Source organism: Bos mutus, chromosome 8 (assembly GCF_027580195.1).
Source record: "Bos mutus isolate GX-2022 chromosome 8, NWIPB_WYAK_1.1, whole genome shotgun sequence".
NCBI classification, from domain to species: Eukaryota; Metazoa; Chordata; class Mammalia; order Artiodactyla; family Bovidae; genus Bos; species Bos mutus.
The window spans coordinates 61,465,511-61,486,608 of record NC_091624.1 but is presented as its reverse complement, the minus strand read 5'-3'; the positions used below and the strand labels follow the sequence as shown (position 1 = coordinate 61,486,608).

The window sequence follows — 21,098 nt, the reverse complement described above, 5'->3', positions numbered from 1 at the left end:
ACAGCTGACAGCGTCTGTGCTGGCCTCAGGCGTCTGTGTGCTTCACGATGCAAGAGGTGACAGCTCTTGAAAGGCCTGCTAAAGGATTCTTATCCTGCTGCTGACACTCAGGAATTCTTGCTTGGTGGTGGGTGGGTTGATTTTCTGTTATTTGGCCTTTCACCTTTTTGTCATTGTCTAACTCATCAGGAGCTGCTTAGAAACGGATTGCTATTTAAAAGCCTCAGTTATTCACATGTACCAAAATATAAATACTGATGTGCTGTATTAACATCTTGTGTCCAGTAAACTCCAGCACATTTATATCAACATTAAAATTTAAAATAAAGATTATAAGTTAATGGGCCTGTATTTATTTATCTGCTTGAGAAAGCAGTCAAAGTAACATTTGCAATATGCTTGTGACTATCCTTTATTCTCATATTTCAGAAAAAAAAAAAAACTAGAAGTATGAAATCTTAAAAGTGGAGCAGATAACCTCTTGTCAGTTAAAAATAATCTGCCTCAATTTCATCAAAGAGGTCCTGAGTTATTAACAAGATTCTGTCATATGGCCAATATCACTGATCTAGTTCATGAGAGAACATGAACAAACTTTTTCTTTTTCATTCTCAGTCCAGTGTTCCCCTCCATGACAAATCCAACTAATTCTTCCAATTCCTATAAGCAAGGTGATTTTTAAAATCTTAAAACTGGAGGAATAGCAGTTAATATAGACTAATCCGAAATAAGAGAAATTTGAAATTTAAGAGTAAATGTTTAAATTCAATCCTTAGAAGGTAGGAAAGATGAGAGACTAAATATCAAGGGGAAATGAAAACAGTTCTACAACTAATTTAAAAGGGCACTGTGTAACCAGAACAAATGAAATGAAGCTACAGTCCAGGAAGGGAAATTGATAGACTGGCAAAGTTATTGGCAAAAGCAATTATATTTTCAATCAAAGATGCAAGCTGAATGAATCATTAATTTAAGGTCAGTAGAATGAAGGAGATGTGGCACAATCACAGATTCTAAGAACCACCCTTAATCTTATAAGACGTTCAGATATAAATGAAACAAAATGTACTGAAACTCAGATAGTCATGCTATGTGAAAAATTGGCAGTATCTTCATAACAGTCTCGAAGAAGTATAATTTCTGGAATTGAAACTGGGAGGAAAGGGGAAAAAAGGAATAAATGAAAATAAAGTCAGGAGAGGGAATGCAGAGGGGGAAGAATAACACAAATGTACTAACGCAGCAACATACCAACCTGCTTTAGAGGTGATAAACAATAATCCATATTTGAACATCATGAGATGTGCCTTTTATTCTGTTCTTCTGCAGGCCTATAATTCAGAATTGCATGCTATCCACCTTAATGTGCCTCAACTTATCTCATGAAATAATAAAGCAAAATTACAGATCAGCAATTTTTTTACTCTCTTAGAATAAGTTATTACTTCCTGCAAGCAGATAGACAATTTTCTTCATAGAAAGGAATAATTTGGGAATCAGACCCCTCTCCAGTGAAATCAACCCCACTGTGTTGGTTTATTATACAATTTTAAGAGCTCTGGTCTAGTTTACACACTATCCATGGAAAAAAAATAAAGGACTTCCCTGGTGACTCAGATGGTAAAGAATCTGCCTGCAATACCAGAGACCCAGGTTCAATCCCTGGGTTGGGAAGATGCCCTAGAGAAGAGAATGGCAACCCACTCCAGTATTATTGCATGGAGAATTCCATAAACAGAGGAGCCTGACAGGACCCAGTCTATGGGGTCACAAAGAGTCAGACAGAACTGAGTGACTAACACCATCATCATGGAGATGGTGATTTTAGACCACTGTCAAAGTGGAAATGTTTTGTTTCATTGTTTACAGCTGGATTTAGAAAATGTCTGATTTCAAAATATGAATCTGTGGTCATGCTAAGGAGCTAAACAGTTTTAGGCAGTAATTTTTAAACTATTGAACTACTTAACAAATATATTCCAACAGGTTAATAGCCAAGAATGAGTGTTTAGGTTCCTGTCATCCTTTCTATTTAAAGAAGGAACCCAGATTCAAAGAACTTGTGTTGTTATTTTGAAGCATATTCTGAGGTTTTAGTCAAAATGACATTGTACATCACACAAAGTTTTTTATTTCATGGAAAAACCCACATTTGTAAATATGCTACATTTTTCTCCAAATAGCAAACTCAAGAAATTCTGCTCAGAATAAGATATCAATGTCAGCACATTTAGTATCAGTCTCTGAATTTTCATAATCCTGTTTTCAGGTCAACATAAGCAACCCACATTAAAAAACATCATTTCAGCATATGCACTTGTTCAGATTCCTTTTCATTCAATAAAAATTTAAAACGAAATCTCCTTTTCATGCCAAAAACCTCATTTGCAATAATGAGCAACAGATAAGCAAGAAATGCCTTACAATTAATGTCAAATTGGCCTTAAATTAGGGCTGTAGCTGTGACTTCAAAAAAAAGTCTTTTCTGTCAACTCCTTTGCTAAGTGGCACTTAGAGTATCCACAGATAAAAACCGCACACTTTTTTTGTAAAATGTAAATTCCAAGTCATCTTTAATCAGGACCAATGGACTGAGGTTATGCTTTCTGACAGCTTTCACGGTAGATGAAGTACATCATTTCAATCCCTGGGGGCTTGGATGTGATCTCTTGTTTAAGGGCTCCATGAATTCTTTCAAACTGGACAGTTGGATATCTTATTTTGCCACCACTGGTCCATTAAATAAATAATACACTTGGAACTATGGGGGCAAAATTAGTCCTTGTTGTTGAATGGCTTGGGGCTTATAAATACAAAACCTTAGAGAGGAGATACTTGGCCACGCTTCATTTTCTGAGTTTTTCACAAGATTGGCCAAGCTCTCTGTTGCAGTGCTTTGCCAAGCCATATGGAAGCCCAAGACAAAAGGAAAATCGATAATTTTAATTCTGCTTTTATTTAAATTTTTGAGGGGTGTGCATTAATGTTGATTCTTAACATTTAAAATCAGTGTTAAAATATTTATTCTGAGTGCCACATCTTTGGGCAACCCTTAAATATGTGATCAGGATGGTTGCCTCACCACCCTCACCCTAGTCCCAGCCCTGCTCTATCCTCCAGTTGATAGTTGAGGAAACATGGAAGCTGTTTGACAGAAGAAGTCAGGTGTCCACTTCCAGACCTCTCAGCAAGATGGGCATCGTGGGCATTGGTCAGCCCTCCTGAACCTTTTCTAGGCTTCCTGCTTCCAAGAGACAATACTATAGGTTATCTTTTCCTGACATTTCTCTTGGTTAATCTATTTGTTTGTAGCACTTTGCACCTTTGCTGTTTTGCAATTCAAGAGCAAGGAGTGATGGGGAAAACATTAAATAGGTAAATGAAAGGGTGAAGGAAACTTTCGTATCTCTGGAGAAAATGTTTATTTAGGATTTTTGCTAAGATAACTAACGTGGATTGTAGCCAAAGAATTAGACAAAATAAATAAATAAATAAACTCAGCTGGCTGTGGATTTATTTATAAGGGTGATGTATGGTCCAAGGCAGTTCATTTTGTACCAGAAAGACCTAAACTTACTTGCTTGAGGACCTCCTATTTCACTATAGTCTCAGACAGTAACCGGAATGGGTTAATTTTGACTCCATACTGGATCTACTTCTGTGGCTTTAGTATTTATTTTGCCCCTTTGTTATTAGAGGCATACATAATGGCCTGCCTCAGGGAGACACACCTTCCTCACCAACACCCCCCACCCTTGGGCCAGGGTGCCTTTGTTTGACTCACAGGAAGATAGCCTGACCCTGCCTGCCTGTGAAGGACTGGGACAGTCTTGAGTTCTTTGCTTGGGAAATGGCCACCAACATGGCTTGGCTCCGAAATTCACATTTGGGGGACCAGAATCACAGAGAACTGTGGCATGTTTGTTTATTGATATGACAGGAGATATTCCATTTTACACCACCCAAGAAATGACTGAAAGGAAGTGAAACTAACACATCTGCCTGTCTGAGGCTTGCCAGTCTAAGAGATAGCTGCAAGAATTAAATTGCCTTCTTACTTTGTTTCCTCACCTCCCCCCATCTCTGATCCATAAAAGAATCTGGCATCCAGGCCCAACAGGATGGTTATTTCAAGATGCTACTCTACCGTCTTCTCTGTTAGCTGGCTTTCCAAATAAAGTTGTATTCCTTGCCTCAACACCTCGTCTCCTGGGTTTATTGGCCTATCTTGCTGCAAGCAGAGAGAGCTTGGACTCAGTAACTAGATCAAGCAGAGGGCATTCATTCAGCTTTTACTTATTGTTTATTTTTTTTAATTGGCAGTTTATAAACCGTATTTCCTTTATTCAAAAGATGTGGTTGACTCTAAGGTACATCATTGGTTAGAAATACAACCTTCCAGATACATTCTGGCCAAACACAAACATTTCCAAATGAATGAAAAAGCATCTGAAAAACTAAGAAGATAGTGGTATGTGTTGAACCCACACTCTCAGTACCCCAAGTTCCTCACTCACACAGCCTTGACATAAGCCTGTGTTATTGTCCCAGGTGGTGCTAGTGGGAAAGAACCTGCCTGCCAGTGCAGGAGCCTAAGAGACATGTGTTCAATTCCTGAGTCAGGAAGATCCCCCGAAGGAGGGCATGGCAACCCACTCCAGTATTCTTGCCTTGAAGAATCCCATGAACAGAGGAGCCTGGTGGGCTATGTTCCGTAGAATCATAGAGTCAGACACAACTGAGCACGCACGCATTATCCCCAACAAGTTTTGCTGTATGTGACACTCTCCTCTGCCACTCTTTTCCCACCGCTCTCTGGAAGCAGGAACTCGGTTCTGTTTTACTTCACACAGAACAGCAAAGATGTCTTTAGTAAATATTAATGAATGAATGAATGAATGATACCTTCATATCTTGGCAGAGTCCAAGTTTTCTCCAACAGAAATGTCTGGAAGCTGTCCAAGGAGAGGTAGCCAAAGAGTTTTAAAAATTGAAGTCAGTTACTTTCACTGTAGTATATATTAATGGTCCCTTCTCATAAATCTACCTCCCTCCCATTCTCTCTCTCCCTCTAGGGATTCTTTAGGAGAAGCCAGCAGAACAATGCCTCTTACTCCTGCCCGAGGCAGAGAAACTGTTTAATTGACAGAACCAACAGAAACCGTTGCCAACACTGCCGACTGCAGAAGTGTCTTGCTCTAGGAATGTCAAGAGATGGTAAGGCGTTGCCTTCCTGTTTCTTACTTAAAGGCTTTCAAATGGGTGCTTTGCTGGAATCTGTTTAAAGGGTTGGAAGAATTCTAGACAAAGAGAATTGGGGATCCAAAGTAAAGAAAGCTACATGCTGGCAGTGTATTACGAGGAAAAGTAAGAGCATATGAATATATAATTTTGCCTATGAGATAGGAAGAAAGGAAAGACTTTCCTGTATCTCACCGAACAACCTGTGCTAACTGGATTAGGTGAAAGGTGACCACTTGTCCAGGTTTCTCTGTGAATGAGGGATTTCCTGGGATGTGAGAGTTTCTGAGCTAAAACTGGAAAGTTCCAGGCAGACCTGGCCCACTTGGGTAAATCTGACTAGTGCACAAGTTGCTTATTATGTGGAGATGCTAAGGAACAAAACTTGCTTCTATAGGAAACCCAAAAGCTCCATTATGAATGTGGCCTACTCAGATGAAGATAGCAGAGGCTGTAGCAGAACTCCATGTCTTAGAAGGGTTGTGTAGATGGTGTCCTTCTCAGAATAGACTCAAGTGCGCACTTTACCATCACACCCAACCCAAATGGGTGGCTTGGCACCTTCTTAGATTAATGAAGAGGACAAATAAGCTCACACAAAGAATTTCATCTAGCTTTGCCTCCATTTTTAAGTATTCAGCTAAACAAATTCTTTTCACTGACACTGGCCATAGCACTCCTATACTGGATTATGAACAGCCCTGAGTCCTGGGGTCATTTCTGTTTAGTTCCCACTGAATCCTCAGGATCTGGGTAAAAGCAGGCACCTAAGTGTTTGCTGAATGAATCATGAAACTATTTTTTATGTAGAGCCTGAGACCAGACAAAGTCCCTGATACTTATTCTCTTTATGTGAATCGTTGTGATTTCTGTGTCTCTGGTCACACTCCCTCTAATGAAGTTCAAGGTGGTATGGACCAAAAAAGGAAAAAGCAATATTTCTAGATTTTAAAGAAATTTAGCTAATTGCCTTCACTGTCTCTTAGTATAATGGGATTTTATAAGCTATTAAATAAATTCAGGGCTTTTAGTCATTTGGATACATTTAGCTCTGCTTACAAGATATCTAAACATATACACTGTTTACTTCTTAGCTTGCCTTCTCCAGATAGTTGCATCTTGATTTTTTCTTACCATTTCTCTAATTTCTAGCTCACCTAAATTTGCCTTGCACAAAAGTACACCAATAAGATATATTTGACTCAAAAAATTAAAATAATCTGATATTGAGTCCTTCAGTTTATAGGTAGATTCTAGAGCTACAGAGATTGTTTGCAAAAATTTTCCATTAGCCGATCTTTTTGTCTGTTTTTCTAAATTTGCTAATCACATACATTTACTCTGTAGGGTAAATTTGTAGCCCTGTGTACTTATACATTACTAAAGTGAAGAAAGTATAAGGTAGGGGTTAAATGATTTTTAGAATTTATTTAGTGAAATTCTGTGGGAATTTGAGTTGATGATTTTGTACTTCATTTTTATAATTTGAAAGTGGCATAATAATTGACAGCATCTGAAAAGCTCCATTAACAATTATACAGACAGACTAACCCACTGAGAAACAGTGCTTCTTCCCACAATATAAGGAAGTATGTATTTGGAATGAGAGATCACGTTGGTGTGGGCTAGTGAGCAGAATCATGGACAAGGGATGGGTATTTGGTCCAAGGCAGATTTAGTGACATCAGCCTACAAAATCTAAGAGATTATCTGAATCTCACAACATAAAAGAAATATATTGGTAGGGGAAGGACTGCTTGTGGATAGAGCCACAATTCCTTCTCAAGGGGGAAGAAATTTACTGCAGCATAAACTTCTATGCAAGTAAAAGCAATACAGTACCTAAGGATGCTAAGGTTTAAGAATAATGATTCTTCTTGATTTTAAGTCTAGAAACAACCCTGAGGCTTCCAGGAACATCATCCAAATTGCCTCCTAAACATGTCTTATGTCAAACTGATGATGAGAAGAAATACTAAGGGGTGATAGAAGTGGTTGGGAATGAGGAGAAGGAAGTACAACAGAAGGAAAAAATGATTCTCTCTAAGGGAAAACAAATTCTTCTTTATCATTTGTATAGAGGGAGTTTGTTATAAGCCTTGAATATAAAGGGTACTTTATAAACTAAGTAAGTCACACTAATACTTGGAAATGGACTTCCCAGGTGGTACAGTGTTAAAGAATCAGCCTGCCAGTGCAGCAGACACAGGAGACATGGGTTTGATCCCTGGGTCAGGAAGGTCCCCTGGAGTAGGAGATGGCAAAAATTTCAGTATTTCTTGCCTGGAAAAGCCTATGGATAGAGGAGCCTGGAAGGCTACAGTTCAGGGGATCGCAAAGAGTCAGACATGACTTAGCACACACAGGTCTATCAAGTTCAGTACCTGGGAAGCTAAATAGGGTTTATCTCCTATTGATTGATAATGCCTAGTATGTGGTATCAAAGGATTACAAAGTCCTGAGGTTATGGTTGATTAGCCATGTCTATAAGGGCTCAAGAATGAGAGGTGGAATGTCGTCTGCCACTAATTTATTATAGCTACCTTCTGCAGATGAAGCAAGCATTTTCAAAGTGCTTTAGAAGTAGTACCAGCAGCCACAGTAAGTTGTCTCACATCAAACTTTTTTCTACCTAACACCCCATTCAGCTTCCCTCAGACATAAAGTGGCATCTTCATTTTTATGTTTTTTCATTTACTCTCTATAAGTTATGCTTGTCTCTAAGAATATTTACTTCACTATAGCCGGTCACTGAAGCAACATGACTACTAGTAGACAGCTGGATATAACTGTTGACTCCACTGGACTTTCACTCTCTCCTGAATTTCAGCTTTTATAGTGGTGGATTAGCCACAGCAGGTTTATGAGTAGAAGACAAACTCAGCAGTAACAAATTTGCTCAAATTTAGCATTGGCAAAGAATCAAAAGTCAAATCCACTTGGCAAACACAGATGTGTTTATGTGTATTAAAGGGGGAAGGTATTGCATGTACATGTGTGTGTGAAGTGATGGCATGTGTATACCCACTGAATCTTCTCCACCATTGTATTTATTTCTTTTTTAAAGTGGACCCTTCACAAATGTTAGCTTAGGAATCTTCAGTGTAAACTATTTCCAGTTGTATTAGTACTACTTAAAAAAAAATGAACAGAAAAAGTTTTTGTATCAGTAGGAAGAAACTGCACCCCAAAGGGAAAACATGGTAATTCCCTTGCAATAATTAAGTATGTGTCCTCCAAATGGCATGAAAACATGAAAGCTGCCTACAGGGGCAGGTGTCACAGGTTTGGCTTCTTCTTATCCAGCATGGCATTGTCCAATATGGTATCCGCATGTCACTATTTAACTTTAGATTTGTTAAAATTAAATAAAATTTAGACTTGTGGACACAGCAGGGGAAGGAGCAGTGGGACGAACTGAGAGAGTAGCATGGAAACATATATATTACCATATGTAAAACAGAGAGCTACTGGGAGGTTGTCATATAACACAGGGAGCTCAACTCAGTGCTCTGTGACAACCTAGGGGGTGGAATGGGGTGAGGGGTGGGAGTGACGTTCAAGAAAGAGGGAACATGTACATAATCATGGCTGATTCACATTGTTATATGGCAGAAACCAACACGACATTCATTGTAAAGCAATTATCCTCCAATTAAAAGTTTTTCAAATGAATTTTTTTTAAATTAAATAAAATTCACAATTCAGTTCTTTAGTCATACTAGCTATATTTCAAGTGCTCAAAAGCCACATTCGGCTTGTGACTACCACACTCAAAAGCACAGGGAACATTCCATCATCACAGGACGCTCTATCGAAGTAGAACCTGAGGAGGATGAGAAAGAATATTTCAAAATTATAACTAGCTTTAGGTAGACAGAATCAGATTATTTCTACAAATCTTAAAGCACTACAAAAAAGGCATATCCTTGACATTTAAATGTTAAATTAAGACCGGTTTCCTTGATAAGTAGTGTGATATAAACATAAAGAACTTTACAGCCAAAGATAAAATAATTTTAAAAATGACTATGGAAAGTCATAGATGATAAGTTCAACAACTGAATTCCTCTTGAAACAAAAAAGCTTGTGTCTAGTTGTGTGGTAGGAAGCAGCAATCTTTGAAGAAGTACTATCTTTGTTTTATCATTGTTGTTCAGTTGCTGAGTCCTGTCTGACTCTTTGCAACCCCATGGGCTGCAGCACACCAGTCTTCCCTGTCCTTCACCATCTCCCAGAGTTTGCAACTTTGTTTTATAATTACTCCAAAAAACTGACATTTCATTTGGAATCCTACCATTTCAGGTAGACCTGAAAAAGTTTCCGATATATTTGCATAAAGTTGTTCTTTGCTAGTGTGGGATCAAAATCAGGCTTAAGAGCACATCACAAGCAAATACTATCATTGTTGAATATTTATGAAGCACTTGCAATGTACACAGAACTGTGCTAGTTTCTTTGAGAGCTAGCAGTTTAACAAGAGGCTGCCTCCATACTCAAGTGAATCTCATTAATAGAATAATTCAAATTTGAGAGGGGCAAACATTTAAAACACGTGTTGTACTGATTAATGGGTAGTGGAAAGAAGAATGCTGCTGCTTGAAAATATAATAGTAATATAGCCTTTGCTAAAATAAGCCTATGAATACAATAAATGTATTTACAAATAGTGAGAAGGAATTTTTTATTTATCAGGAAAGTTCAGTAAGTTTATTTTGCCAAGTGCTGTAATTTTTTTTCCCCAAATATGTCACCACTTACTATAGAAAGGGACATAAAACTGAAAATTTGGCTCATCTGTGTTTCTGAAATGAATGGAAAATTTATTCTAAACTAATACTGAAGTCATTGTCAGCAAAATCCTTGATTTAGGATGAAGCCTGATAATTTCAAAATGTAGTGGAACTTTAAGTTTTTTCTTTGAAAATATTTAAGTTGTTCAGTGGCTTGATAAGTCAGTTTTTTGGAAGAGGAATAACTATTCACCATTGAGTGAGTTTTCAGATATTTACCAGGGCAAAGAACTCGGCAGCATACTTATTTGACACTGCTAGCTTTGATTGTGAGGTCCGTGGTTAACAGCAGAATTCTGAACCTAAAATTGACAAATGTAGGGTCTTGTCTGGGTTCGTTCCCACATCTTTTATCAGCTGCAGGTTAGTTCTACAACCCTCCTAATTGTAGCTGGCTTTGACTGAGATGGCTCTGCTGTGTTTCATATCTCTTATCCTCCAGCAGTCTAGTTCAGGCGCTCACACAGGCATTGTGTAAGTCTCTGCTTGCATTGTGTGCGTGCATGCGTGCGTGCTAAGTCGTTTCAGTCGTGTTCGACTCTGCGACCCATGGACTGTAGCCTGCCAGGCTCCTCTGTCTATGGGGATTCTCCCAGCAAGAATAGTGGAGTGGGTTGCCATGCCCTCCTCCACAGGATCTTCGTGACCCGGGGATCAAACCTGTGTCCCCTGTGACTCCTGCATTGTAGGCAGATTCTTTACCACTGAGCCACCAGGGAAGCCCTCTGTTTGTGCGTGTGTATGCTTAGTTGTTCAGTTGTGTCCAACTCTTTGTGACCCCATGGACTGTAGCCTGCCAGGTTCCTTTGTCCATGGGGATTCTCCAGGCAAGAATACTGGAGTGGGTTGCCAGGTCCTCCTCCAGGGGATCTTCCCAACCCAGGGATCAAACCCAGGTTTCCCACATTGCAGACAGATTCTTTACCACCTGAGCCACCAGGGAACCTTACATACATCAATATCCCATGGGCCCAGAGCATGACCCTGAGTCAAAGGGGTGGAGCAGGATGCCTGCACAGAGTGAAAGGGCATTGCAAATTTATATGAGAAAGAGAAGGCACATAGGCAAAAAGCATCAGGGTCATTAAAGCAGGCAATCCACTACAGTACCTGTTTCACCTAGTGTGCTTAGATGCTCAGGCTCCTCTGTTCTTGGGGATTCTCCAGGCAAGAATACTGGAGTAGTTTACCATGCCCTCCTCAAGGAGATCTGCCCAACTCAGGGATCAGATCCAGGTCTCCCGCACTTCAGGCAGATTCTTTACCATCTGAGCCACCAGGGAAGCCCAAGAATACTGGAGCAGGCATCCCTTCTCCAGGGATCTTCCCAACCCAGGAATCGAACTGGGGTCTCCTGCATTGCAGGCAGATTCTTTACCAGCTGAGCTACCAGGGAAGCCCGTTTCACCTAGAGTGTATAGAAATCTAAAGCAAGGAGGTTTGGAAAGAGGTTTGAAAGATACTACAATTACAGCAGTATTTACAATAGCCAGGACATGGAAGCAACCTAAATTTCCATCAACAAAGGAATAGATAAAGATGATGTGGTACATATATACAATGGAATATTACTCAGCCATTAAAAGGAACTAAATTGTGCTATTTGTAGAGACAGGGATGGACCTAGGGACTGTCATACAGAGTGAAGTCGTCAGAAAGAAAAAAAGCAAATATTGTGTAATAACGTTCCTATGTAGAAAAATGATACAGATGTACTTATTTGCAAAGCAGAAATAGAGACTCAGACGTAGAGAAGTGAAGGCAAATGATGTGGTTTACTTAAAATTGTGTTTCTCACCCTGTTCTACATCCTTGGTCTTACCCAACCTGCTATTTAGAAAATAGTGAAATAATAGGGTCTTAGCTGACAATCCAGAAATCCTAACACTTAGGAGGAAAGTTAATGATGAGTGTTGGTTGGCATTTGAATAGATACTATGTGGTAGTTTGAGATTTTTGTGAATTTTATTTTCCCCACAAGTAAGAAAGAACAAGGAAATGTGTAATGGTTTATGTGCATAGTGAGAACTAAGTCTAAGCTAGGAAGACATTTAAATACTCATAGATGTATTTCTCATTGCCATGAGGTTAGAAGGCAGACACTCCTGAATATAACCTTTTAGCAAACGTGGAGTGCAAACCAATGGACTCAGGGGCTCTGGGACTTGGACTTTGTGCATTTTATATTGAGGAGACAGTCATCGTGAGCTCTTGAACTCCCAGTGGTTAATGAGAGAGATAACCACAAGTGCCACTTTCTACTTTTGTCTCCCGCCAGCTGTGAAGTTTGGGAGGATGTCCAAGAAGCAAAGAGACAGCCTGTATGCTGAGGTGCAGAAGCACCAGCAGCGGCTGCAGGAGCAGCGGCAGCAGCAGAGTGGGGAGGCAGAAGCCCTCGCCAGGGTGTATGGCAGCAGCATCAGCAATGGCCTCAGCAACCTGAACAATGAGGCCAGTGGCACATATGCCAATGGACACGTCATAGACCTGCCCAAGTCCGAGGGTTATTACAACGTGGATTCCGGCCAGCCGTCCCCCGATCAGTCAGGACTTGACATGACTGGAATCAAGCAGATAAAGCAAGAACCTATCTATGACCTCACGTCCGTACCCAACCTGTTTACCTATAGCTCTTTCAACAACGGGCAGTTAGCACCAGGGATAACAATGAGCGAAATCGGTAAGTAGAAATCTTCCAGAACATTTTTGGAAATTCTACTTTGAAGTGGCCTTGGTCCTATTTCATAAGATCATTTTCTTAGGTCTAAGGTGAATTACTTGCTTTCATGACTTCTAATGAGAAAACTAATTGATTTTAAAATATAGTCTGATAACTGTCATTGTTCCCAAGGCCCATAAAAGTTTATTTCAAGCAAAGGAAGAAAGAAGAAATTATAAATAGATGCTATGTGTAAAGAACAGATGCTATCTGTTGGATTTGGGTTCATCACTGAAGGAAAAATGTTATTGGTATAAACAAAATTTCAGCAAGTGTTCAAAGTGATGCTATTAAAAGTGAAATAGCTAAGGGATATAGAAGCAGTATGTAGAAGAAAGTGAATGAATAGGGCTCCAACTCTCTAAGATAACTGGGGACAAATGTCAGTTTCCTTCTGTAGAGAGGCAGAAGGATAGACCAGAAGACCTCTAAGGCTCTTGTAAATCTCAATTCAAGAATTTTACATTGGAATAAAGTCCGAATTACTGGCAATAAAAAGAGTATAGTCCACCTTGGATCTGGAATGTAAACAGGACTTGAAAAACTTGGTGGAATCCAAATAAAATCTAGAGTTCAGTGAAAAAAAAAAAAACTGTAGTTACAGAAGAGCAACAAATAAGCCCCACTGAGCAGGGCAAGTCCCAGGCACAGCTGCCTGAGCAACACTACCCTCTTGCTTTGGCAGCATCCTTGCAAAGGAGTGGTGTTCAAGAGTGCATCTGCCTATGTGCTCTGTCTTCTCTCCTCACAACTCTTTTACCCTATTAAGCTTAAGAGTCTGTTAAATGTCTAGTTGGTTGATTTTATTCAGTAATTGCCATAAAAATATGGATGTAAGGTTAACACATTACCTCCTGGGTAACAGAGCTGCCTGTGAACAGTGTCCCGGAGGAGCTCACAGGCAGTGGCTCTAGCAGGCTTCTTTGCAGTATTCAGTGCGGGGAAAGCGGTGTGGAGCTCAGAAGTCTGAGGCCTCCTCAGATCTCTCCCTAAGAGGTAGCAGAGAAGAGTGGTTAAGAACCAGGCCACTTGCGGACTCCTGGTGATCTAGTCATTAAGACTCTGCTGTTCCACTGCAGGGGAACTTCCACTGCAGGTTCAATCCCTGGGCGGGGAACGAAGGTCGCCCCTGGCATGGCCAAAAAAAAAAAAAGGAACTAGGCCACTTGAATTCAAATCCTGGATCTGTGGCCTATTATCTGAGCTGGAAAGCAAGTTTCTCAATCCCAGTTTGCTTATTCTATTTGTTTCTCAAAAAGTACTAGCTCATAGATCTCACCATTGTTGTAAGAATTCAACGAGTTCATACATGTAAAACAGAGCCACGTTTGGCACTCAGTAAGCGCTCAGTAGCTCTGAGCTGTTTCCACTTATCCACCACGTGTTCAGTCACCTTCTCTGTCTAAACAGTGAGTAGGAGCCCAAAGCCTACGAGTGTTTTAAATAAAGTTGATGTGAACACATAACGAAGGACATGCCATATGTATCTTGGCTACTTCTCCCATCTGGCTGAGGAAGACGTGATGTGACACAGTTACAAAACCTGAAACGTTATTTCTCTCTCTCAGCAATTCAGCCTATGGCAGGGAGCAAAGAAGTGGTTGACAAAGCCCTTGTAACAACATCCACAGCTGAGGGACGTAGAAAACTGCCCATCAGCGTTGATAACAAAAATATTCATTAGATTTCTCTACTTCAGCAGGGACCATGTCACAGGCACTTCACACACTTAATTTTCACAAACATAAGTAAAACTGTTATTCCCATTTTACTGATGAGGAAACATAGGCTCATAGATGTCTTATGACCTGCCCATATCCTTTGATTACTAAAGGATAGAGCCAACTTCCATCCCAGGCTATCTGATTCTGGAGTTCTTGTGCTTATCTATTACCCTACTATTTGCTCTGGGCTTAATGTTCACAAACTGCACTGTCAGTCAATAGAGGACAATCTGTTTAAGTAGAGTCACTCAGTCTTTCCAAGAGGACATGTTAAAAGGAAAAGAACTAGGCACCATTTTTGGCTTTTATCCTACTTAATATCTGAGTGCCTGAGTTTGCTACTGATCTGGAACACATGTTTAAAACATACGGAAGCAGAGACAATTGTTGGGCAGTCTTCTGTTCCATACAGAAAAAGGAAAGATTTCTAAGAATTCAAAAATCTTCATGATTTAATTTCTAAATCACAGTTTCTTTGCGATTTAGAATCAGTAGGAGGTATTACAGGAAGAAAACTGCAGCCAAAAACATGAAGTTCAGGTAACTCTACCCTGGTCATTTTCCTTCTGGCCTGAACTAGAGAATCTCGAAATCTATCCAGATAGATTTTCTACACAGACATTAACCCCAAAATAAACTAGCATTTATTTTTCTCATTTCAAGATACTATTAGTCTTTCGAGATCCCTAGATCTGCTGTAAATTTTGGAGGTTTCTTCCATCCGACTTTTACGGATGTGATTAGATTGTCCTCCGAGAGCTCTCAAATTTAGCTGGCTCCTAAGCCTAAGCATCGCCTTGGTTCCCATTTCGTTAAAACGGCAACGCCATCTAGTGGACACAAACTCCTCCGCGCGTCGGAGGGAGATACCAACCGGAGCCACGACAATGTGTCTGACTCTTTGCGACCCCATGGACTGTAGCCTATCCGGTTCCTCCGTCCATGGAATTTTCCAGGAAAGAGTGCTGGAGTGGATTGCCATTTCCTTCTCCAGGGGCTCTTCCCGACCCAGGAATCGAACCCAGGTCTTCCGCATTGCGGGCAGACGCTTTCCCGTCTGAGCCACCAGGGAAGCCCAAGGCAATGCACAGTGCTTCCCTGCACCACCTAAAAGACTGCCATTCATTTCACTAAAGCACCATAACCGTCTCTGTGGGCAGGAGGGCACCAGTGATGCACAGTAGTTAAGAACTTTGATTCTACAGTCGGACTGCCTGAGTTCAAAACCTGGCTGCGGCTTTCCCTTCAGTCAGTTTACCTAAGCTGAGTCTCAGTCCTAAACCTGAGACAAGAATAACCCCAACCTGTGTATGTGGATTAAATTAGTTAATATTTGAAAATCCTTAGAAGAGTATCTGTCCTGCATGAGCCTTATCATCATCATTGTTATTATCAATATAATTTATATCATATAGGTGTTCATCTCCTTATTACCTAATAACATTCCTAGTCGTTACAGGTTATGTAATTACCTTTTATTGAGCACTTACATGGTGCCAAGCAATATTTAATGCTTATAACAACCCTCTTATGCCTGTTATATAAGTATTTGTATATCCATTTTGCAGGTGAAAACATTGAGTCTCAAAAGTTACAAAACTTATTAAAAGCAGAGTAAGCCAGTGAACCCAGGTCAGAATAACAGCAAAACCCTCTCTTAACTATGTTTCTTCCCATCAAAGGGAGCCCCTCACTAGCTAAGAAAAAGGCAAAAGGAAGCTGCAAATTAATAATTAGGCATCAGGTTTACCTGATTTTAGCAAGAATTTCATCTCAAGCTGGCATGGTGCATGTGTTTATCTTTACAAATAAGATTTTGCAGCGCTTGGTGGCAGGGAGAGGAAGCTTTCTAGAGGCAGACTGGCAAACAAGCTGAGGAAGAAAGTGGAAAGTTGTGCATTAGCTCCCTCACCACAGCCTTCAGATGAGGTGAAAGATTCTGCAGGACTAATACTCTTAATGAAAGCTCATTTAAGCTCACAGATGATTGACAGTGTATCTGTGAGGTACCAGACAACAAGACAATTCACCCAGCCAATCAATGTGCTTTTAAGAATGGGGGGAGGGGAATCCATCAAATTAGCTTCAATGCTAATGGTATAGACTGCCTTTTACATATATCGTCTGAGTTTGCTGTTCAGTAATTTTCTCTCCAGATGGACAATGAAATGTGAATTCATTGATCCCTCCTATATAATCTTAACTATAGATTTACTTTCCTATTCCTTTTGTGTTCTATTTATGAAACCTGGAATTTTAAACATCAAAAAATAGAAATAAACCTCTTTTTAGCAAATTCTTCTATTCAGAAGCTGTGTATTAATACAGAAGTTTACAAAAAGGGATTGGCCTAACGGTGCTCTAATCCCTGTGATGTACTACTTTTTCTTAATCAAAGCTAAATAGACACATGGAAGATATTTCTAGTGCTGTTTTATTGGGGAAAATTCTATAAAACTTGATCGTGTTTCAGTTGTTCTTTACTAAGAACACCATGAAAGTGCTATAGTCATAAGGCAGCATTTTCAATGGCATAGGCTTTTTGAGGTAAATATTTTATAACTGTTTAAATCTATTATGCATATTCAACTGCTCATTCAGAAATGGTACAGAGAATAGAGTTTAACTCCAGCTATGTATTTTCTATGTCTTCTGGTGGCACCTGTATCAAACACACATAGGCATTCAATTTAGGAGCAAGTGCCTAATAAGTCTTTAAAAATGAATGAAAGTAGACTAAATCAGTGAGGAAAACCATTCAAGCAGGTTGCTGCTGCTGCTAAGTCTCTTCAGTCGTGTCTGACTCTGTGCAGCCCCACAGACGGCAGCCCACCAGGCTCCCCCGTCCCTGGGATTCTCCAGGCAAGAACACTGGAGTGGGTTGCCATTGCCTTCTCCAATGCATGCAAGTGAAAAGTGAAAGTGAAGTCGCTCAGTCGTGTCCGACTCTTAGCGACCCCATGGACTGCAGCCCACCAGGCGCCTCCGTCCATGGGCTTTTCCAGGCAGGTTAGGGAAATGAAAATCCAGTGTCTTTAGTTTTTCCTTTTTCGCCTTGATGGAAGACCTCTTGTGAACTTCCATTGTTATCGGACATTCCTGTCACCCTCACCCAAACACAGTTTAGGAAATCCTTAGTCCACATGCTAGCCATGTGAACTTGTTCAAAATTATTCAGCTCTCTGGGGCTCAGTCTCTTCATTTGAAAAATAAGGCCGCTGGACTAAATGATTTTGAAGGATTATGGTTCTCCCACCTCCTGGTGGACACTCTGGGCCTATGCACAAATATCCCCTTTTTTACAGCCGCTTCCCAAGGAGAAGGGTACAGTGGTGGAGAGAAAAGGACTTATAGGCAACTAAGCAATCCTGAATGATGCTGAAATAACTGTCTGTGGTGGGAGTTTCCATAGGAAGTTTCCATGGGTGAAATGGTCCTGTCAACTATACAGTTAATAACCACAGTCACATCAGAAGTGTGCACCAGCCTCTTCTCTTCACCCATGCTCTTGGGAAAAAAAAAAAAATCAAAATCAAGGACAACCTGGAGCTACCCAAGGAGAGGGTGGTGACCAATCCCAAACCATCCCAAGTTTATGTACAATCAAAGTAAAGAGTAAGCTTTTGTATGGATACAGCTTCAGGGTCAATCCACCTGTCCTCCCTGGCCCACTTCTGATCACCTCCCTGACTCCCTCTTGAAAGAAAAAAATGGACAAAAGACTAAGATATGTTCTTAGTTGAGCCCCAGGCCTACCCAGGTGACCTTGGTTACTTGAGAGGGATTTACTTGACACCTCTGAGTAGCGAACTATCCATGCACTACATCCCAAGAGGCTGCTTATTTCCAGAATCCCATCTTCTATCTCAAAAAGAAAAAAAAAAGAAATTGCATGAGTGTGGGGGCTGGGCTATGCAACTCAATTTGTCACATTTCTGGGATCTCTACCATGGTCATAACTATATTAACTAGTCAATGGTCATGAATTATTTTAGACCATCCCAGGACAAAGGACACTGTAATTCTTTCCTGTGTGCATGCTCTGTCGCTTCAGTCATGTCCGACTCTGTGACCTCATGGACTATAACCCACATGGTTCCTCTGCCCACGGGATTATCCCAGCAAGAACACTGGAATGGGTTGCCATTTCCTCCTCCTTCTTTGGCAGGTGGATTGTTTTTACCACTGAACCACTTGGGAAGCCCATAGTTCTTTCCTAGGTTTTTATTCAAATCCATATCTTTCTAGATATCCTTAAATAATACGTAAAAAATCTCCAAGGTCACCTAGTAATGTGTTGTAGTCACTCACCTATCATGCTCAGTGCAATGATTCATATATATATATATATGTATATTTATATATGTGTATATATATATATAAATGATCTACATCATAAGAAATACATACCTCTATGCTTAATTGAAGTACTTATAAACCTGTGTATCTACTCATAGCATATGTATGCACATTAGCCATGACATCCTCACACCTCTGTCAGTACAGCTTTCCTTGCATGCTAGCATTCACTACCTTAGGTAAATCACCTTTTCTGTTTTGAGTTGAAATTGTGTGAAACTGACCTTCCTCAGTAGATTTCTCCTGGAGATACCAGTTTGGAATTAATTTTTGACTCAGGACATCCTAAGAAGACTTTAAAATCCACCAATCAAAAAAAAAGTGCTATTGGGAAGCTATGGGAAAACCAATTCCATTTTCTACACTCAGTTTCAAAAGCCATAATAGACATAAAATATTCTGCAATAAGGAAGAGGAAAGGAGATTTCATGAGGTTCTGCTTCTGACTTATTGAAGGATAGAGTGTTTATGCTTATCAGACAGCCTCTGAAACAGCCCCTCTGTTCACTAGTACTTCCCAGCACTGCAAGCTTGACACTGACTCTCCGAAATAGCTCTGAATAGCTCTTCCACTGATTGGGGTGAATAGGTCCTTCATTGGCCACATTTTCAAACACCTATTTTGGGAAGAACTGGCAAGAGTTAAAATACCACATAAGCTATGGAACACAGAAATGTTGTTCCATAACAAAAGTCAAATGATGGGTAGGAGTTGTTGGAGCTTGATACATTTTGGTTTTCATTACCATACTGCTGCTACTGCTAAGTCATTTCAGTCCTGTCCAACTCTGTGTGACCCCATAGACGTCAGCCCACCAGGCTCTCCTGCCCCGGGGATTCTCCAGGCAAGAACACTGGAGTGGGTTGCCTTTTCCTTCTCCAATTTTCATTACCATAGTACACAACCAACTTAACAGGCTCTCTCCCAACCAGTACAGAATTTATTTCTGTGATGTTTACAAATGTGGGGAAGCCTGTTGAAAATGTTTCTAGCTGGAAAGACTTTTATTTTAGACGTAAGCTATAGATAAGGATATGTGACAATATACCCTCGCTACTGAGAAAAAGAAATTTACTTTTTAAATCTGAGCCCTGTTTATGCAGACTATTGTGGAACTGCTATTTGGTTTTCAGACATGTTTGTTCTAGGAACATTTGGTGCCAGACTATTTAGAAAATACTTACTTTAAAACATTAGTCAATGAATGAAATGTATTATTTAAGCAATCAAGTGACTTTCAAATATTTAGATTAAATGTTTGAAAGTGTAATAATTGCCTCCAAAGATGTCTTCTGATTTAGTTATTCCTAAAGGTCAGAATTATATTGGCTACATTTCTAAATGGGGGATAAAGTTGGGGAGGGATTGCTTCTGTCTAAATTAACGGTCAATCCATATGTCAGCAAAATCCAAATAGTAAAAGTCAATCCTAATGATGGCCCTGGGCAATTTTCATAATTAGGCTTCCATCATCTGTGACCTGCTGAGTGTCCTTTGGGTGATGTGGAGAGGGAGGTGCACTTTCTAAAAGAGAGTGGTAAAGATTTTCATGGGCTCAAGATTATGTTGTTTTTGCTTGTTCTAAGTCTCTTTACTTTTAAGACTGTGAGCTGTACTCCTATCTTCCATAACTCTGCAAAACTTCTCCTTCACCAGTCAAATCAAAGAGAAATTCCTATTTAGCCCCTCAGACTCAAGTCTATGCTTTTACACAGCCCTTAGAAAATACCACTGCTGCCAAAACTTTCTGTGGATGGAAAATCAAGCCCAAAGAAACTAAGACTTTAGGATGTTAAGTGACTTCAAGCCTAAAGGGGTTCATGTTGGCTTCCTCCATCTTAACAAGACACTTCCTTAGAACTCCCCATTTCTAGGGCATTGAATCAATCTTTTCTGATTGTTCTGTGAATGAGGTCTTTTACTATGAAACTTAATTTTGAATGATAATGATTTTATAATAAGTTCTTTCTTAATTTTTTTAGCTAGTTTGAAGAAAGGGAACTGTAATTTCTCTAAAACTAGACATGCACTATTGCAATGAAACAAAACACTTGTGTTCCAAAACAGCTTTCCATTGTTAAATTATTAAGAATTCACCCTTTTAGACAGTTAATTTGTTTTGCTGCTTATGGTCTTTTTTCCCTTTGGATATACTCCAAATATAAATGCCATATGGATTCTTTCAGTTTTTCTTTCTGGTTTAGTTTCTGTTTTCTTAATTTTAAAATGCTCTCACCTGAACTTTCTGAAAGTTGATAAAA

The 21,098-nt window shown here is 39.9% G+C and overlaps 1 protein-coding gene across 1 annotated transcript in view; it reads left to right on the top strand.

Moving 5' to 3' along the window:
• Positions 1–21,098, top strand: part of RORB (RAR related orphan receptor B) — a 210,976-nt gene that overhangs the window by 154,735 nt on the left and 35,143 nt on the right. Inside the window, exons 3-4 of the mRNA XM_005887847.3 lie at positions 5,076–5,217; positions 12,313–12,714. Of these exons, the coding sequence (XP_005887909.3) occupies positions 5,076–5,217; positions 12,313–12,714 (544 nt within the window). The remainder of the gene's footprint in view (positions 1–5,075; positions 5,218–12,312; positions 12,715–21,098) is intronic.